This window comes from Emys orbicularis, chromosome 6 (assembly GCF_028017835.1).
Source record: "Emys orbicularis isolate rEmyOrb1 chromosome 6, rEmyOrb1.hap1, whole genome shotgun sequence".
Taxonomy (NCBI): domain Eukaryota; kingdom Metazoa; phylum Chordata; order Testudines; family Emydidae; genus Emys; species Emys orbicularis.
Window position 1 is genome coordinate 41,129,429 of NC_088688.1, and position 20,715 is coordinate 41,150,143.

At 43.5% G+C, this 20,715-nt stretch overlaps 1 protein-coding gene across 2 annotated transcripts in view; it reads right to left on the reverse strand.

Moving 5' to 3' along the window:
* ADAMTS6 (ADAM metallopeptidase with thrombospondin type 1 motif 6) overlaps positions 1-20,715 on the reverse strand; it is a 299,292-nt gene that overhangs the window by 67,158 nt on the left and 211,419 nt on the right. For both annotated transcript variants that reach the window (XM_065406967.1, XM_065406966.1), the window contains exon 14: positions 1,176-1,278. In XM_065406967.1, the coding sequence (XP_065263039.1) occupies positions 1,176-1,278 (103 nt within the window). The remainder of the gene's footprint in view (positions 1-1,175; positions 1,279-20,715) is intronic.

Genomic DNA, 20,715 nt, shown 5'->3' on the forward strand with positions numbered 1-20,715 from the left:
CTATGGCTGAAGAACAAACAGCATAAGCCAGGAGAGAAGGCGATGCAAAGCTCATCTTTGCATTCTGCCAGTCATGGGGCCACTGTGTGCAGGACTGGTCCTGTGAAGTAACTTAGAGCAGTTGAGGATTTCTTTAACTTATGTCAGCTGCTAACTGCCCCAAGAAGCTGAAACTGCAGAGTAGAGACATCCATGATTGTGTTTCTACTGCTACAGTTAACATGTAAAGCAGTGCAGGTACCGCCGCTCACTGCTCTGAATTTGGTTTTAGTAATAGCATCAGCTCTTAAGACTCAGGGATACACACTTAGAGGCTTGAAATTAGGTTTTGGGATGTAAAAAATATATTATTTATATATATATCTTCAGTTTAGCTTTGAGTAATCCTGGCATTCTCCCAATGCAATTAGTAAAATTTATTTGCAAATTATTCTATTAATTTATCTATATTACATTCTGTAGCATCCATAACTCCCAATCAGGATTGAGGCCCAGTGTACCAGATACTGTACAAAAACATAGGAAGAGACATTCCTTGTCCTAAAGAGCTTACCTTTTTTCTGCTTTGATCTTTAGTTTGTAGGGGAAAGGCATACAACGTACAAGCTAACCGATCAGAGTGATGATAGGCACACAGCTGGCATAAACTAAATCTAAAAAATCTGTCCCAAAATGGAAAAAAAATCTGGCACAAATAGCTATGCTGAGCACAGTACAGATGCTCAGGGGAACAAAACTGTCCTTTCCCACACAATGGAAGCTGTTGTAGCTCAATGGCTCTTATGTACATGCACACCATCCAGGATGGTGGAGTTCCAAGTAGGGGAACTCTATTGGGACTCTTATACTGTACACCTCACTGCAGTGTCCAAGTGGAGTAGTGGATCACCCACCCATGTCCAGTCTCTGCATGCTGCTGCTAAGGGAGCTGATGGGGAAGGGCTTTACACTATGAAGTGGTGCATTCTTCTTGCATAGCACCTCCTGTCACATTTTCATAGCTGAACCACACCAGTTCACCACCAATAGGCCCTTCCATTGACATGCCCTTTAGTGAATTTTGTATTTTTAATTAATAGGTCAACAGATGACTACTGAAAAATCAAAGTTCAAGATTAGTCAGCTGAGTGTTTTCAGAGATGTCACGTTTATATCTCTGCCAAACTACACATTACCTCCAGTGTAGGGTTTCCAGTTATAATACTTTCCCCGGAAGGGCATATTGTCGAAGTCTGCACACTGTTTTTCTCGAAAATCACGGGACCCTGAAGGACATGGCTAAAGTAAAATTAAAATAAAAAATGTATTAGACATTAACATTCATATAAAAAGGACATGGTTATATTACTTAAAAATAAAATGGTCCTAAACTACATTATGTTAGCTTACTCCTTTATTTTGTGGCTCTGATTCTGACACTTGCTTTATTGTTTTACAACTGGTATTCAGAGTAAAGTGTCTATTTTGTAATCTTAGGCAGGCACGAAGTAACTTAAACAAAGTTAAGTGTTACAACAGTTTCTGTATAACTTTACACCAGAATCATGTGACGGTTCACTTTGCAATCAAACCATCAGGTATCTCCTTATAAACACATACAAAAACCAACTGAAGAAACTAAAACACAAAATCTTTTTGGTGACAGATTCAGGATCAGTTGCCACAGCTGTTCTTAGGTATGCATTTAAGAGATCAAGAAACAGATTTGCAACATCACATTCAACACTCAATTGCAGTTTGAAGACCTACTATTGTTCACTGGCTACTTTGACAAAAAACATTTTACATATACATTTTACATTTTACATCAGAATGAGACTGGACAAGGTTTAATCCCAATTCTAAGCATCTTCCAAATGTAAAGAATTTGGAATCACTATTTACATTTAACCTATTAACTTTTCACAATCAATTACTGAGCCCAGACATGTATTAAATAGTTTTCTCATCTGGGGTGCTGTTGGTGATGTTGAAGACTGTGTTTTCTCCAAGGAAGAATTACAGGAACAACATAATTCACTGCTATTACTTAAACTTTTTTGTCTATGCAAGGTTTAGGTTCAAAATAACAAAGTCAATTAATTGCTAACCTCTGAATTTAGCATTGCAAGATGATCTTTTCTGAAATCTGTGTAAAATAGCATAGTCTAAGATAAATTATCTTTTACAGTTCTGCAACTACAAGATTTACAAGGAAAAGTTAAAACATTTGAAACAGTTAAGAATATTGTCTTTAAGATAGAACAGAAGAACTTGTTTGACAGAAATTTTTAACTGTTAATAAACATTACTGATTTTTATAAGCAGCCTCAGAGTTCATTTTTATATTTTTACTGGTCTACCTGTATTTCTAAGCCAGTTTGCGGTGTTCAGAAATCTGGAATGAATTCATTGTGAAAGAGGTTATATAAACAAGTATGGTAAAACATACTACACTATGCAAATATTTGCATAATCACCAAAACTCTCAGTATATTGTAGTTCAAGTTCCTATCATATAAACGCCATAGAATCATGACTTGGAAACTAAGCAAGAAGTTTCCTACAAGTTTAAAAATATTTTTAAGTACAATAAAATACTGAACATGGCATTGCCCTGTAATTTCTGCACTGTTTCCTTCATAAATTACCCCTCCACCCTCTTCCAATCTTTCCTTTAAGAAGCTCCCACATCTTTGTTTGCAGCAGGCCTCTGCTATTCATGGAAGCAGAACCATCAGGCTACAGCAGTGCCTTCTCTTTGCCCTATGAAACTCCATTCAGCCATTGCTGAGAGTTTAACTGTTAAAATTTGGCACTTGTCTTCTCTAGCTTTCCTCAGGAAAATTCTGGCAGCCTGACAGAATAATAAACAAATATTCTAAGGCTGGGCTCATGCTGCTGCCAAAACAGCAGCAGACACTGTACCGAGAGCTGCCAGAGCATTTGTAGCAGTGGGGAGGAGAAAGAGTTGGGCTGAGCTCCCCGCATATCAGGACCCAGCACACGCCCCTCTCTGAGGGCAATACATGTAGCAGGAACAGGGCCAGGATCAAATCCTGTAAACATCACATCCCCCAGGCTCAGCACCTGGATCCAGCAGGTGATCTCCTCACTCTCTGGAGATGCCACATGAAGTCAGATCCTCCAGAACTCCCCACGGGGTGGGAGAAAGAAAGATAGGGAGGCCTGACTCCCCCCAACAACTTCCTGGAATCAACACATGGCCCAAGCAGCCTATCCTTTTTTTTCCCCTGGGGGCATCACATGGAAGAAGAGCACATTTAACTCCTAGGACAGGGGAAAGAGAGGGAGAAGGGCCAGGCTAGGCTCTCCACACCCACTGACTGCCTCTAGGTCCCAGCATCTGGACCTATCTCTGCCCCACACCCCAGGCTAACAGCCTTTGCCTGGCGAGGGCAGGTCTATACTACAGCTGTAAGTCAACCTAAGTTATGCTACTTCAGTTCCGTAACTTACGTAACTTAGAATGACTTACAGCCGTGTCTACACTGAGCTGTGTTGACGGGAGACGCTCTCCCGCCAACATATCTTACTCTTCTTGGGGAACTGGAGTTCAGAAGTTGACAGGGAAGCACTCTGCCATTGACTTAGCGGGTCTTCACCAGACTCGCTAAATCGACAAAGCTGCATCGATCGCAGCAGTGTAGATCTAGCTGTAAGTATAGACATGCCCACAGTTAGACCTGCTTTTCAAATGATAGAAGTTGGTGCTATGATGCTGAACATTCAAGCTTCAAAACCCTGCTCAAGATGGAGAGGTTGTCACAGTTGTGCATAATAGAATTTCTTTTTATCTTTTTCCTTAAAAGACTATTTAGGAAATTACATACAAAAAAACCTGTTAAAACAATGGCATTTAGGTTGCAAAATCAAGCACTTAAGTTAGGAAATGATAATTTTACAGTTGCCTGTGCAGCCTTAATTCTGCCTCTGCATATACATTGTGATACTATCTTACATATTACTTTTTCCACAGATCCCACCTTATTCAGTGCACAGGGTGGAAACATGACAGGACATATTATGGGTATATGGTCAACAGTAAATCTGACATTTCCAAACTTTAGTGTGCTTGACTTTGCAATCTAAATGATGTCAAGTATCAGAGGGGTAGCCGTGTTTGCTGCTTTTACAGATCCAGACTAAGAGTCCTGTGGCACCTTATAGACTAACAGACATATTGGAGCATGAGCTTTCATGGGTGAATACCCACTTCATTGGACATGCATCCGATGAAGTGGGTATTCACCCACGAAAGCTCATGCTCCAATCTAAATGATGTCATTTTAACAGGTTTTTTGTATGTAATACAAACATATATCTGGTTTATCTCTAAAGATAGAAAAACACATCACCTGAAAAGTACCATCCCAAACTTTGAGGGGAAGTGAGAGAGAATTATATGAATGATAAATTGAAAAAACTTGTACGTAAAATTGCCATTCTTTAAAAACATCATTCTGATAGGGTTTCCCAACCAAAACACGGAGGCTGGCTTCAACTCTACAGTCATCACCTGTGCTGGACTGACTTGGAAGCAAACAGAGTGGGTATTGATCTGGATGCAAACAGAGCTCCTTCAGCTCTGACCTGCATCAACATTAGTACAGCCGCACCATGAATAAATGACTGACACATTCATAGATTCTAAGGCCAGAAGAGATCATTGTGATCATCTAGTTAACACAGGCCATAGAACTTCCCCTTATGATACTGTCATCTCTGAGGTCACCTCAGTTACAAACCTGAATGACTGGAGTAATTTACTCACCATATACTGCCAAACTTAGAACCTCTGAGTTGTTCTCCAAATATTTCACTTGGAGAAGGGTAGCTGGAGACTTCAGTACAATACAGATAAGCCCAGAGTCAGTCTTTGATAGTGGTGTAATGAAGTCCAGCTCTCTTTGTGTGTTTTCTAGTTTTTGGTACTGCTGCAGTTGTAATGCCCGATTGCTAAAGGACTAAGAGCTCAATAACACTGACTTTATGCATTGACATAACAAAGGTGTCAAAGCCACGATATACTCTGAAGACTTTTGCTTTGATGATGCAGACCACTTCAGTGTAACTGGTAAAAGAGATTTGCTAGGCTTGAAGAGGTGAATGGGTCTGTTTCAACATGGGCACTTGCTGTCAGTGAATGTAACCAGGTCAAGGGACTCATCTCAGGATCCTGCTTTGAGGCTGAATCCTTTTAAATACTCTTGATAGGTGAAGGCTGGATTTAGAGTCTTCAGGTGCTCGCCTTCAAGCTCAGTGATACTGAGTGACAATATGACACCTGCATCTTGCTGTACTCTAAAGCACAAGATACAGGGGCACCGGAACAGGAGGAGCCAAGGGGCCATGGTCCTCCCACTTTTTGAAAGGGGCCTTGCCCCTGCCTCTACTCTTCCCCCTGAGGCCCTGCCCCCCCCCCCCCAGCCAGGACAGCAGCTGTAGAGCCACAGACCCTCCACCTGCCTGTGGTAGGGGGGCCGAGAGCAACCCCCATCCTGTGTCCCCATCCCCAGAGCTCCCTGCCCAGGGCAGGTGGAGGGTCCGCAGCTCCTCACAGCTGTCCGGGTGGCTCTTGCCATGGCCGGGCTGCAGCTCCAAGACCCTGTCCCCTGGCCCTTTCATCCTGTCCATGTTTGCCACAAACAGCTGTGAAAACAAGCAGAACTGTTTGGACCAGTTGAAGTAGAAAGCTAACACTGTTCTTATGTCCAGAGTGTGCAGCTGCTACTCATCTTTATTCAAGTGAGGCTTGGGGAAGAATTGTTACATGGATTCCATTTCTCATAGCACTTTATAAATTAATTTTTGATTAAAAGTCCTGAGGCTTAGGGAAATATGTATATTTTTATATCAGTTACTGAGATGGTTGGTGATAGGAAATACATTTCTGATTACTGTGTTCTTTCTATCACCTTTTTGTTTCCAGTACTCATTAGCTCTTTTCTGCTGATCTCAATGTTTCTATTAGGAGATGTCTTCTCAACTGAAAAGTCAAATATTGTTTTGAAAGCCTTTAAGGAATATGCCTAGTAGGAGTTGAGTATGCTGATTTCAAAGAATGAAAATGGTCAATGGCAGGAGCATTACTTCATTTCTGAGTCAAAAATGAAGTCTAAGAAGCTTTTTTTTTTGTTTGTTTATGAATACTAGGAACTTTAAGGAGTAATACTTTTTTAAATTACTTGAGGAGTAATGAATGCTGACACTACACAAAATCCCAACAGAAAGGAAAGGGTACAAACAAATTGTTCATACAAATGATGACCGTTTTGCAGACTCTTAATGTTTACATTAATCAAACATTCTTCGCCTTTCAAAAATTGACTAGCAATAAAGTCCATCATAAATCTTGAAACAATCTGCAAGTCTCAGCAATTTTCGATTTTTTTTAAACCTTAAAAAAATTACTATATAACAAATGGGTAACACTGATTATCAGAGTTCTAGTGCAATTTAAATTGCTGCAAGCCTGAATTAACTTATATCCTCCTCATAGTAATATCATTAGAATAATTCTACTTTCATTTACATTGAAAAACAGAACTGAACTAGGAATCTTTCAGGACATAAACTTAAACTGTTTAACATTTTCCCCATCAGAAGATCCCCCTGAAAAATCTTACCTGGTATAGAGATAAAAGGGGATTCTATTAAATTTTTAAAAAGAGATTGTGAACTTCCAGTTATCATTACAGATCATCACAGTAATAATAATAAAGGGACTGTGCCTTCTTATGCAGATTCCAGATTTATATTCTAGATGTACTGAAGACTGTAGTCTGAATAGCAAAGAGTGACTTTATTACATCACATACTTCTGAAGGTGCCAGTGAGAAAAGGTGAGAATTTAATGAAGACTGACTACTTCATCCCATTGACCACTTAAACTGAGACTCTAATATGGTGAAAAGATGCCATGAAACACAAGATTTAGATATAAAAAGTTTGGTAAAAGAGTATTTAACTGCAAAGAGCAATGCAGATAGGTAGAAATAAAAGCTTAAAGAATGCCAGACTTTTTACCAGTGGCATTCTAGCCAATGAATATCAGTGGACTGAATTCTAAGATCAAAGGTAAACTAAAGTTGGGCTTGAATTTGCATTGTGAAAGAAGCAAAGGACATTAATTCCAGACTGAAGATGTAAGTGCAACTGAAGATGTCAGTACGAATGAAATGGCCAGGATACTGAATAATTGAAAAGGTAGGGAGTTGAAATTAGGATAGAGAAAAAGCAACATAAGTATAAAAGAATTAAGATTAAGGAAAGAGAGAGAGGTATAAAAGGAGAAATCAAGAAAGAAGAATATGATCAGAAATATGAGTAAAAAACAGAAAGCAGTAAGGATTTAGAAAAAACCTATATGCAATCCATCTCTGAGTTAGAAAAGGCAAAAAGAATGAAATCAAGAATTAAGCAAAGCAAAAATAATTGTGAGAAAATGATGATGATGAGTCACCAGGGACATTACAGCACCCAGAAGTAAAAAGAGAGAAAGAGGAACAAAAGTCAGTCAGCAAATTCCTCAAAGATACAACAGGCAGATAATAAAGAATGAGTGTAAGAAAGCTGAAAAGCAGTGAATGGTACTGATTTCAAATTAAATTGGGGTGCGGGGAGAATGGGACCAGAGTGGAAAAGAGAGAGGCACAGAGAAGAATCAAGGGAAAAATCCATGTCACACAATACAATTAAGGCATGTTAAACCATAGTACACAGAGGTTAGTATAGTGAAATCTGCACAGGAGGACACTCTTGTTAAACAATTAGTCTTAAGAAATCACCCTAAAATATGCCCAAATGTATTGAGTACATTCTGCTCCACCTTTATTAATGGCAACCTCCATTAATGGCAACCTCCATTAAGCACTGGATTTTTGTTGGTCTCTCCCAATATTTACTTAAGACAGGTATTACTATATTTACCTCTCAGCATAATAAAACGTAATATATATTTCAAAAAGTAATTATATAAATTGTTGTAATCATTCAAACTTGGACTAAAATTTTAGCTAACCTCATAAAATGACAGTAGTTTTTTCCTTTAAAACTAAAATTCAAAAAAGGACAGGAAATTAGTATTAGATATGTGCTTTGTACACTGTTAAGTCCAGCACTAAAAGATTATCTGGGCATTTATGTGTCAGCTCCTACAGGTCTTGAATGCAGGTCCAAGGGGGTCCTGAGTTATCACACGCCAATCCTGCACCCAGCAGCTCACAGATAGCATGTGGGAGCGGGCCCATGAACTGCCCACAAACCCTCAAACCACTACTCTCTGATTGGGGGAGCTCCAAGGTTCCTGGCTGGGCTGCAGAGGAGGAAAAAGAATTTGTCTGTAAAACTTGAGCTTCACCCTGCCATAGACTGCTGGTATAGTGTTTACCTGTTCCTGCTATATGATCCTGACCGCCTGGTATCCTGACTTTGGGAAACTGCATCCTGGTTCCTGTCTTCTGGTTCCATCTCCCAATCCTGACCTCCCGGTATTCTCATGACTCTTGATCTCTGCCCTCTAGTTTGTCTCTTGAGTCTGATCTCCTGGCATGCTAACCCAGCCTGATAGCTAGTAATTGGCTCCTGGCCCCTCAGCCTGTGCCTGATGCTAATGCCTAGGCCAGGCTGTCCATGACCCTGCCCTGACACTGTTGCACATGGATTCATTAGAACAGCAGTGCAGAGGAAACAGAGATCAATAAATATAAATGAGAAGTTATGAAGTGTAGAAAACTGATATGGGAATCTAAGGTATCAGGGGAAAATCCAAGGGTGGTAGCACTTAGGACATTAAAGAGTTTTAAAATAATATATTAGGAACAAAAGAAATTGTAGCAATTGGATAGGCTCACTGCTAGATGGAGGTGGTAAAATTATTAATAATGATGATGTAGAAAGGGAAGAAGTATTCAAATATTCAATAAATATTTTTGTTCTGTATTTGGAAAGAGGCAAGATACTTACCCATATTACATGAGGATGATGAAATACATTCAAGTCCACTAGTAACTAAGGAGCATGTTAAACATCTTCTGGGGATAAAAAATGTTTAAATCAGCAGGTATGGATAACTTGCATGCAAGAGTTCTAAAAGAGTTAACTAGGTGTCCCATATCCAACATGAGTGGCCTAACCACTGGACTACAGAGTCAGTCTTGTTCTTTTGCATGGAACATTTCAAATGATCTATTTTTGTCCTGCTGTGGAACAGAAAAGTGTTTGAAATAATAACATTTTTCACAGGATGGGAGAACTGTTTCCCACCCAGCTGCAAAACTATAATACAAGGATTAAGAAGATAACCCAGAATCACATAAGGTTCCAAGTGATGATATTGAGGAGGCTTCAGAACCATACAAAAGAATTGCAGAAGTCTTCAAGAGGCCACAAGATTAACTATTAAATTGTTTGATGTGATATCTCAATGGAAACATACAATGAGAAAAATGAATATTCCCCACACATTGTATTAGAAGTATTAAAGAGGAACTCTATCAGTAAAGGGATCTAGTCAGGGCCACCCAGAGGATTCAGGGGGCCTGCGGCAAAGCAATTTCGGGGGCCCCTTCCATAAAAAAAAAGTTGCAATACTATAGAATACTGTATTCTCGTGGGGGCCCCTGCAGGGCCCGGGGCAAATTGCCCCACTTGCCCCCGCCTCTGGGCGGCCCTGGATCTAGTTTCAGATATTGTATATAGTTACCTACAATTATAAGATTACATTAAGCTTTTTCTGAGTTTATTTCTGTATGCCCTCAGATCCAGAACAATTCTAGTTAGATTATAAACCTAACTAGATTGGGGCAGGGACTGTCTACTGCTCTATCTAGCACATTGGAGCTCCATTCTTGGTTGGACCTACTAGGCACTACTGTAGGAAACAAAGAGTTACCTATCTTTCTGTAACGATTGTTCTATGAGATGTGTTGCACATGTCCATTGCACTGTAGGGGACTCACAAGCAGATTGATCTGGAAGTGGGCACTGAGTCTCTTTGAACTGAATGTAGAACAACACTCCCAAATATGGCATTGTTCCTGGATTGAAGAGCTATAGTGTAACACGAAGCAAATGTGTGTACTGATGACTCAGTTGACACTTTGCAAATGTCCAAATTAGGAACTTGTGCTAGGAAAGCCACAGATGCTGCTTCTGCTCTTGCCAAATGGGCTAGCACTTTAGTTGGTGGAATGACATCAGCCAACTGGCGACACAAATGAATACACTATAAAATTCAAGAGGAAATCCTCTGAGAGGGTACTGGGTGGCCTCTCATTCTGTCTGCCACCGCAATAAACAACTCTGATGATGATCTAAATGATTTAGTCTGGTCTAGGTAAAAAGCTAAAGCTCTTCTGATATGTAAAGAGGGGAGCTTTTCTTCATCTCTATGAATATGAGACTTTGGGAAGAAAGTTGGCAATTAGATTAATGTGAAAGTTGGAAACCACTTTTGTCAGGAACTTCATTTGAGGGCAAAGGTAAACCTTGTCCTTGGTAAAAGACCATATAGGGAGGCAGTGAAACCAGAGCTCTCAACTCACCCATTCTACTTGCCAAGGTAATTGCACTCAAAAACACCACCGTAGTAGAGAGGTGGAGTAGAGAACAAGTTGTGAGTGGTTCAAAAGGTGGTTCCATTAACTTTACTAATACCAGGTTCAGATATCATGGGGGAATAGGTTCTTGCACCTGTGGGTATATCCAGCACTTTCAAAAACCTGAGAGCAATGGGATTGAGGAAAAAAAGATCTGTTATTCACCGAAGGAAAGAAAGCTGAGATAGCTGCCATATGAAATTTGATAAAGTTAACTGCTAGACACTGATGTTTCGCATACAGAAGACAGATGGGGGCCTGCTCCAGAGGAACATCTTTCTGGCAGGACCAGATGGAAAGACCCTTCTATTTAGTCAGATAAATAGTTGAAGACTTTCTACTATTTAGAATTACTTTCTTGCACAGTCTTGAGCAATTTTTTTCTAATGGTGTTAGCCATGAAGCATCCATGCTGTCAAGTGGAGGGCTTGCAGGTTGGGGTGAAAAAGGCCACCATATTCTTGGGAAATCACATCTGGATCCAGTGGGAGGGACATAGGAGCCTGATGGACAAGCCTAGCAGGGTCGAGAACCAGTGCTGCTGAGGCCACACTGATGCTGTAAGCATAAGGTGAGCATAGTCTTGTTTGAACTTGGACAAAACTCTGGGCAGTAACGGGACTGGAGAAAAAGCATGCCACAGGGTGTTCTTCCATGGCAGCAGGAATGCATCCATCAATGAACCTTGGTTCTGACCTCCTGGGAAAGAGAACTGACGGCACTTTCTGGTTGTCCTTGTTGTAAACAGGTTCACGTGGGGAGTCCCCCACAATTGGAAGATTGATCTGGCCATATCCAGATGATAGGGAAAGGACCTGCTTAGATGATCAACCACTGTCTTCTGCACCCCTGGAAGGTAAGCAACTCTCTTGTGAATGGAATTGGCTATGCAGACTCCTGGCACAATTGAGTGGAATGCTCTCCTCCTTGTCTGTTATCAGACAACACAGCAACTATGTTTTATGTAAACACAAGCAGATTTCCCCCCCTGAGATCTGTAAGGAAGGCTGAACAGACAAGATGGACAGCTCACAATTCTGACATTTATATGAGCCTTCAGATCATGGGAAGACCAAAGACCCTGAGTCTGCAGGAACCCCATGCCCAGGGATGATGCATCTGTGACTAAAGTGAGTGCTGGTTGTGGGGGTGAAAAGGGTACCCCCATACAAATTCTCAGATGGTCTATCCACCAGTCCAATGGTAATCTTGACATCCTTAGTACACAGACCACCATGTCTAGGCAATGACAGCTCAGGAAATACAACAAAGCTAGTCATCCTTGTAGCTTTCTGAGATACAGTCAGGAGTGCTGCACTACTTGTGTACATGCTGCCAGGGACTCTAGGAGCCTAAGGCAGCTGCGCACTGTAGTGACAGGATGTGCTTTCAGTTGCAACACTAAGCTCCAACGCATTTCAAACTTTGAATGTGATAGAAAAGATTTGGCCTTGGATCAGCCTTTCACCAGACAATCATCCAGGTAAGGGAATACATGGCTTTCAAAGGAACACTGCTACCACTGCTGACAGGCTGAATGGATGCACTGTAAATTGCTAATGGATTCCATTTACCACGAACCAGAGAAACTGCCATTGGTTCTGCTGGATCACCACATGGAAGCATGTGTCTTTCAAGTTGAGGGCAGCATACCAGTCCCCTTGCTCTAGGAAAGGAATAATAGAGGCTAGGATAACCATGCAGAATTTTATTTTCTTCAGGAATTTGTGTAACTTTCTTAGATCTAAGATAGGCCCAAGACTGCCTTTCGCTTTTAGAATAAAGAAATAGCAGGGGTAAAAACCCCTCCCTGAGGAACAGAAGAACTTCCTCTGTGGCCCCCATTTGAATAAGAGCTTGGACCTCCTGCTGAAAGATGGTCTTCTGAGAGTGGTCCCTGAAGAGGGATGTGGAAGGAAGGTGGGAAAGGGGAAAAGAAACAAATTAAAGGCTACATACAAGTTCACTGTGCTTAAGACCCACTGATCTGAAGTGATGTCGGACCAAGCACTTAGGAAATGGGATAAATGATTGGCAAACAGAGAGGTAAGAGCAGATGGCAGTCTGGGGACTAGCAGCATAGGCGCTAACTCTGTGGATGCTCCGGGGCGCAAGTACCCATGAAAAAAATATAGGGGATGCTCAGCACCCACCAGCCACACTGGTTCCAGCCTGGGGCTGGCCGCCCATCAGCTGTTCAGAGTGCAGGAGGTGCTCAGGGGATGGGGGATGCAGAGGGGGTATGGCAGGCAGGCCAGGGGGCCTTGGGGGAAGGAGTGGAACAGGGCAGGAAGAGGCAGAGAAAGGGCGGGGCCTTGGGAAAGGGGCAGAGCACCCACCAGGAAAAATACAAGTCAGCACCTATGAATGGCAGTCTGTCCTTGAACAACGTATGAAAAATACTTGTATGGATGAAGCCACTGGACAGGAGGAATCTGCAGCTTCAGAAGAAGAAGGAGGTGGTAGTCACCTCCTGTAATTTCTGCCCCTCTTTCTTGGCAGGTCCTGTGACTGAGGTATAAAGCCTAGATACTGAGACGGCATTTGCTTGATCTCCTGTGGTGGAGGAACTGCTGGAATGGGTTCCACTTACTCAATCCCAGTCCCAGACCCAGCAACAAGGAGATGTTGTCTCCGGTGTCAGTGCTCTCAGCATGCACCTGAAGAAACAGATGGAGGTGTATGAGGTGATCTGCCGTGGGGAAGTAACACCACGGGGTCCAAAAAGTTCACTGACATGGTCCTGGGGCCCACAGTTGACTGAGCCATTGCCCCTTGCTAGGTGAGCACTGCTGAGGCTGCTGTGAGACCCAAGGTTTTACATAAATCTCTGACAGTGAATGGATGCCCTGTCTCAGTTGAGACACATAGAACCAACATCTGAGTCTGAAGAAGATGAAAACTCTTAGATCTCCTATAATAGGGGAGCAGAATCCAGAGAAAGATAGCCCAGAGATAGTAGTGCAAATGAAATCATAGACTGCTTCCCCTTCAACGGTACCAGCTTCCTAGGTAAGGAAAGTCGATTGCAACAGCACCCTGAATTGCCAAGGGACCAGAGTAGGGTCCCTAGTCTCCAGTACCAGTTGGAAGCCTTCCTGTACTACCAGGGAAACCAATACTGAGAGGTTATGTAACTCTCTAGCAGCTGCATATGCCTCCAGGGTTGACTGTACCAGCATCGTCTCTTGGGTTTGCAGTTTCTCCAGAGCATAGTCTCAATGAACCTAGCACTTTCTGCTGTGCTGTAAAGGGACCTCCTTTGTAGTTCTGAGATCTAAAAGAGACTGTACATCACGAAACAGTATGGCCTCATGAATAGGGATGGAGAAGCGGGGGGAGAGGCAAGGTCTGTAACTGGATGGTGTAACCCAGTTCCACAGTGTCTAGAACCCATTGACCATTAGTTATGGAGTTCCAGACCCTGTGGTAAAGGTACAACCATTTCCCAAAGGGAAAGGATGGGTTGGGAAAATCCTGATTGACAGATACTCTGCTCTTGACAAAGGAGTCGAAACAGCTGCTTTAAAGTAGAACAGACCTGAAGCAGACAGCCCATTGAGGCACATGCTGAAAGTGTTCTCCTTGGAAACTTGTGGTGTTTTTTGAGAGAGTCAGTCTGTTGGGACTGGGAAGAAGGCTGCCTTAAATTATGTTGATCCCTGCTTTGCCTCCTTTTTGGGACTGGTGTACACACCTCTAGGAATGAAGAATTGTCCTGGGAGCCCTTGAGAGAATGCAACACTTTGTTAGTTTTTGTCTGCAAAAAGCTTGCACCCCTCAAACAGCAAATCGTCAGTGGTGTTTTGGACCTCCCTAGGGATGATGGATGCCAGGAAGATCTCTGCATAGATATGGCTATCACCATCAACCTGGATGCTGTATCCTCAGCCTCAAGTGCCACCTGTAAGGATGTTCTCCCACCATGGAAAAGCTTCCTCTACCAAAGTCTTCAATTCCTCTCTCAATTCCTGGAGGAGTTTGTTGGAAAATTTAGTTATGGAGTACCAATTAATAAAAACTTATTTTGACAACACAGTGTACTATATGCATTTGTAGGCTAGATCTTGTGTAAGCCTTCCTACCAAAGAGGTCTAGCTTTTGGGCTCTTTGTCTTTGGGAATGGATTTGAACTGTGCCCCTGCCTTGTTCTATGATTCACAATGGCCACAATCAGGGAATGCAGCACAAGACAAGAGAAAAAATATTTTAATATGGGGTTTGATATCAGCAATTCACCCTTTTCAAGGAAGGTGTCAGGGAGGAAGGTGTCTCCACAAACAGTCTGGCAGGGTTGAGCAGCACCTTGTTTATAGGTAATGCTATCTTATCCAGTCTGTAGAACGTCTAGCAGTTTGAGGAAGTTCCCTGGAACCACCTCTGCTTGTCTGCCCTGTGGCAATGAGACCCTCCACATAAAGTCCTGAAAGGCCTTATAATCATCTGGAAACAATGATTCAGGCACTATTATCTCATCAGATGAGGAAGATGAAATATGTGGGCATGTGCTGCCCTTCCTCCGGTATAACCTCATTGGAAGGATCCAACCGGTGACATTCTCAGGCACTGGAATGGTATAGTGTCTTTCTGGAGGTGGAGTCAATGACCTGGGCTGAGAGTGGGAGGCTGACTCTACCCTGGTAGCTTGAGGGATACCACATGGTGTCCAATAGGACCAAGATGGGTAACAATAAGGTATTGGGGACAAGCTGAAGGACCCAGGAGAAAAGTCCTTTGTCATTGACTGGAGTTGCCAGTGAGGAGTGCTCTCCTGGAGTAAGAGGAGGCAACACTTGAATCTCTGAGACCTGGCCGGAGAAGCCTCTGGAATTCAGGGGACGAAAACAAATATTCCTCTGGCAGAGGCAGTCCAGTACCAGTCAGGATGCTTGGCAGCTTGGAAAGTCCATGTGATACTGTAGAAATTGATGGTCACAAGGCTGGAAACAAAAAGCCACAAAAGCACAGCTTGTTACAGAAAGGGAAAATCTGTTTCCAGGAGGCAGAGCAGTCTCTGGCATCTATGCATGCTGGGGGTGGTGGGGTGATGGGATCCACAATAGGAGTACCTCCACCATCAGCACCACGTGCATGAAAATTTAAAGCGTCAGTACCACGGCCATTGGTACAGGAGCTTTAGTGGTGGACACTAGCCTCAATGGTATTGACAAAGTTGATACCAGAGTCAATGGTACTGGTGTTGAAAACAACTTAGATGATATTGTGGAGTAATGTTCTTGGGGCCTTGCCCTTGCCTCGGTACTGGAGGGCTTATGGGGGCCATTATCAACTAACATACACCAGCTGGCGTTCTTGTGAGAGGTTGAGGAGTCCTTCCTGGGTCTCAACTCAGTCTTTTCTTGAAGACAAATGGAAAACTGGCTGTCTTAAAAGACGGCCCCAGGGAAGGAGAGCAATGTTGCTTCTCCGTGTGTGTCTTCAAGTGCTTTTTCCTCTTGTGGGAGTCCAAACAAGCAGTCGGAGCAGCTGGAGCACTTTTGAAGGGGAACTTTTCTTGTTCAGCTCTAGATTGGCCTGGATCCGAGGCTGTATGCATGGATTTCTCTATGTACTCCAGTAAGTGTGCCTTACAAGATTTCTATGTCCTCATGGTAAATGCTGCACCTGTCCCTTACATGCCTTTCACCTAGAGAAAGGAGGCAATGGGCAAAGCAGCCTGATATGAAGGGCAATGTTGAAATCCTGAGGATTTCTGCCTAGTAATGCCGTACCAGAGTACCTCCTTAGGAACAGAAAAGTTTTCCCACCTGGGAATAAACAAAGGAAACTCTAAAAATTTAACACTAATACTAAGAATTATCTACATATTAGAAAAGTACTGCTAAGCTAGAAAAGACTGTGAGCTCATAGCATAAGAGAGAGCCCCAACTTGTAGCCTTGTGAGGAGAGGGGTGAGAAGGAACTGATGGTGGCTCAGGGCTGTCAGGAGCTGCCTCCAATAATCATACCTAATGGTTGGAAAGTAGGTTGCAGCTAGGTGTGGGGTTGGGCCTGGGCCAAGGGTGGCACAGGAATCAAAACCAAGATCAGAGTCCATAGACAAACCAGGATCAGAAATGTAGCCAGAGTCCAGTGCAGGCCAAAGGTCGAAGCCAGGTAGTCAGAGTCCGAGGGCTTGGGGAGGATCACGAGGTGGAGGCAAGGCTAGAGCAGGTCAGTGACAGGGCTGGAGCAAGGCTGGAGTAGGGCAAGGATGATACTGGAACAGGACTCAGGCAAGGCTGGGGCAGGAGCAGGCTGGGAGTCTCAAGGATCTGGTGAAGGGCAAGGCAGCAGGAGAATTCCTGGCCAGGTAGCGCTGTTGCTTAGTCTGGTCTGCAGCTCTGGTGGGGTTGTGAAAAATACCTGAGCCTGCGGGTCATTTGACCCAGGCTCTGCTCAGCGATAGGTTGCTGCTGCATGCCTGAGTGCAGACTCACCGTAGCAGCTGAGTGAGCAGCCCTGGTTTGGCTGAGAGTTTGCCCCACAAGGGCAGCTACCTTTATGCCCTCAGTTGGAGGGACAAGGACACACAGGATGCATGAGCTGCCCCAGTGGATACTGCTAGCTAAAAGTCTCTGACTCGAGTGTACTGGACATGCACACATCTGAAGCGGAATATAAATGTGCACAAACACTTGAAGGGGAATAGCTCTTATTGAGGCACAATACCATAGTTAAAGTTGAATTCCTGTTGCATCCTTTATTTTTTATACAACAACCATGATAAGAAGGAATTATACAAGCATGGTGGGGTCCCGCTAACAAAGTTTACTAAATATATACAACATGTAAGGCCTAGCTACATATCCACACTGTTGTTCTGGCTAGATTCCAGTGGCTTCTAACACACACAACACAGTGGGTGCAAATAGAGGGTTCACAAGCAATTTAAAAGAATACTACACTATTCCTATAAACTATATACTATTGTTCCTGTAATGTAAAATGATATTAAAAAGAAAACATTACAAATGCATTACTATAATTACAAATACAACATGCTACACATTAAATTTGAGAGGTCCTTTACTGCGTCTCTCTGGATACAGTCTCACAGGCATCACAATAATGTCTAGAACAGTCTGTACTTTCTGGTGTAGCTATGTCAGCAACATCTTCCTGCTCTGTAGTGTTAAGATTAATTATAGTAGAAACAGATATATGAGGCTGCCTGGTACTATTACAACACTCTCTCTTGCTGTTTTGTAAGCTTGATATTTTTAATAGGCATCTGCAAGGGAGCAGAGAAAACCTTTGGGTTCAGCTAGCCCCACCCCGCTATACCTGCAGCCAATGCCAGGCCTGGGGGGGGGGGGGGGGGGTGTAGAAAAGAATGGAGCCTGGCTCAATTGGAGGCTGTCTGGTGAGGAGACAGGAACTCTCTGTCTGCCTACCCAAAGGGATGGATCAGTGATCTGCCAACCAGCGCAGCCACTTGAGGCAAATAAGGGCTCTCCTGCCAAGGGGAACCTGCAAATAAGTCCCGGCCACAGGGCAACTTCACTAGCTGGGCCATGCTCCAAACTAAAGAGACTTGTAGGAAGTAGTCTACGGAAGTGCATGAAGGAAGACCCACCTCCCCTGTTTAGGGGTTGACCTACACAGGATCCTGGGCTAGGACTCAGTGGAGAGGGAGGGCCTGGGTTCCCCTACTACTGCCTCTGGCCTTACAGACTGAAAAACCAGCGATTTAGCCACTAGTCCGCCTGGCCACAGAAGACCCTAACACAGCATCACTGATATAGAACATCCTGCTGAACTTGTGCTTAAAAGCCAGTTTATGTGTCTTCTCTATGACAAATTTGGTGTCAATTCTATCCTATAAGAGAGGTGACTAGAGCAGATTGAAAAAAATTTTTGAATGATTTTCCGATTAAAAATGCCCTTTTCACAAAACCAAAAACTTTAATGAGAAAATTTCAGTTTTGCCATGTGGCAGCCAAAAAGCTCAAAAATTCTGTTTTGGTTCTCCCAAAACAGAATTTTCCTTGGAAACTCTTCCCATAGAAAATCTTTGTGTTTTTAATGTTTCGTCCTAGTTCAGAATGAAAATTTTTCCAACAATGCAAATTTTTTCACAGAAAGGGATTTCCTGTTTCCAGCCAGCTTTACAGAGAGAACTATTCTGTGATGTAATCACTCCAGCTTTCTACAAATTAGTTCAGTCTCAGACTATTTGTGACCATTTGACCACACTGTTTCTTAAGAGTGTCTGTAGCATGCTGTGACCCTGAGCTGTATTCTCCTAGCTGGCCCATTAAATTACATCCAACTGGCTCTGCCCACACTGAAAGCAAAGCCACTCAAATAAACAAAACTTTAACAAGATCTTCACTTCCAAACATTCCTTTCTCTATTCCTGCTGGGGTGGAAAGTTTTCAATATTCTTCCACATTTTTGGAGGCAGAGTCAAACAGTTCCATCTTATTCTTCCTGGCCTGAGAAAAATTAGCAGGCAATCCTCTTCCTATCTACCAGTGTCTCTCTTTGTTATGAGGGAAGAGGCAGATTACGTGCTGCCCTCCTTCCCAGAACTTGCCACACCCTAAAAGTAACAGCAGCCTAAGGGTTTTTCAGACACCAACTGTTACCTAAGGAACACTTCCTCACTGTCTCTGTATATGCTTCTGTTATTCTCTGGGTCTCTCTCTGTCTTGGAAGGGGTTGTCTGGCTTTGAGACTTCTCCCTCTGACATTAAAGGTCCCAAATATACCCTGTTACAATGGCCTGCTGTAGATTGGGCTTTAACAAGTCCAGGATAGACCTGAAATTACATCCCATAGACAGCAACACTGGTGTCTGATTTGTAGTAGGATGTACTAAATTCCTTTAGGCCAACAGAAAATTCTCAGTCATGTGTTGTAACCTACCTCTATCTGGAGCCATAGCATGAATCACTTGCCTGAATGTGTGGATAAGTCTTTCCACTAATCCATTTGTTTCAGCAGAGTAGTAAGGACCTGACGTCACATGGTTGAAACCATTTATTTTGACAAACAATTGACACTCTTTAGATATAAATTGAGTTCCATTGTCACATACAACCTGTTCAGGAATTCCTGTCTCTGAAAACAATATTGTCTTAACAGTTCTAGCATTTGCTCTAAATTAGCTGAATTCATACAGAATACCCCAAGCCATTTAGAATGGGCATCTACTGCAATCAAAAACGTAGGTCCAATAAACTGACCAGCACAGTCTGTTTGGTTTCACTCCTATGGCTGGCTACTCCCAAGGATGCAAAGGGGCATGTTTAGGCCTCTGTTTGCTGACAATCTTGACATTGTTTTGCCATTACCTCTATTTGTGTATTAATCTCTGGCCACTACACAACTCCTGATAAGGACTTTCATTTTTATAGTTCCCAAATGGGCTTCATGTATTTATTGAAGTAAACATCACCTGAGTTTCATAGGAATAACCAGTCTAGTACCACATATTAGACAACCATACTTGTTGCCATCTCTTGTGTCCTCTGCTGTTGTTTACATAACAACTGTGATATAGAGGAACTACACAATCATGGTGGGGTCCAAATAATCCTATATAGTAAATATTCATACTGATAATCTGTCTGAGTTCTGGCAGCTTCTAAAACAGGGATCGGCAACCTGCGGCACGCGAGCCGATTTTTAGTGGCACACTGCTGCCAGGCAGGGTCCTGGCCGCCAGCCCCGTGTAGCCCGCTGCCTACCTGGATGAACGGAATCCTCGGCTGGCAGCAGGCTGAGTGGGGCCGGCGGCCGGGACCCCGGCTGGCAGCAGGCTGAGTGGGGCTGGCAGCCCGGACCCCAGCGGACAGAACCCCAGGCCGGCAGCGGGCTGAGCAGGGCCGGCGGCCGGGACCCCGGCTGGCAGGAGCCGGCAGACAGAACCCCAAGCCGGCAGCGGGCTGAGCGGGGCCGGCGGCTGGGACCCCGGCTGACAGGAGCCAGCGGAGGGAATCCCAGACCGGCAGCGGGCTGAGCGGGGCCGGTGACTGGGACCCCGGCTGACAGGAGCCGGCAGACAGAACCCCAAGCCAGCAGCGGGCTGAGCGGGGCCGGCGGCTGGAACCCCGGCTGACAGGAGCCAGCGGAGGGAATCCCAGACCGGCAGCGGGCTGAACTG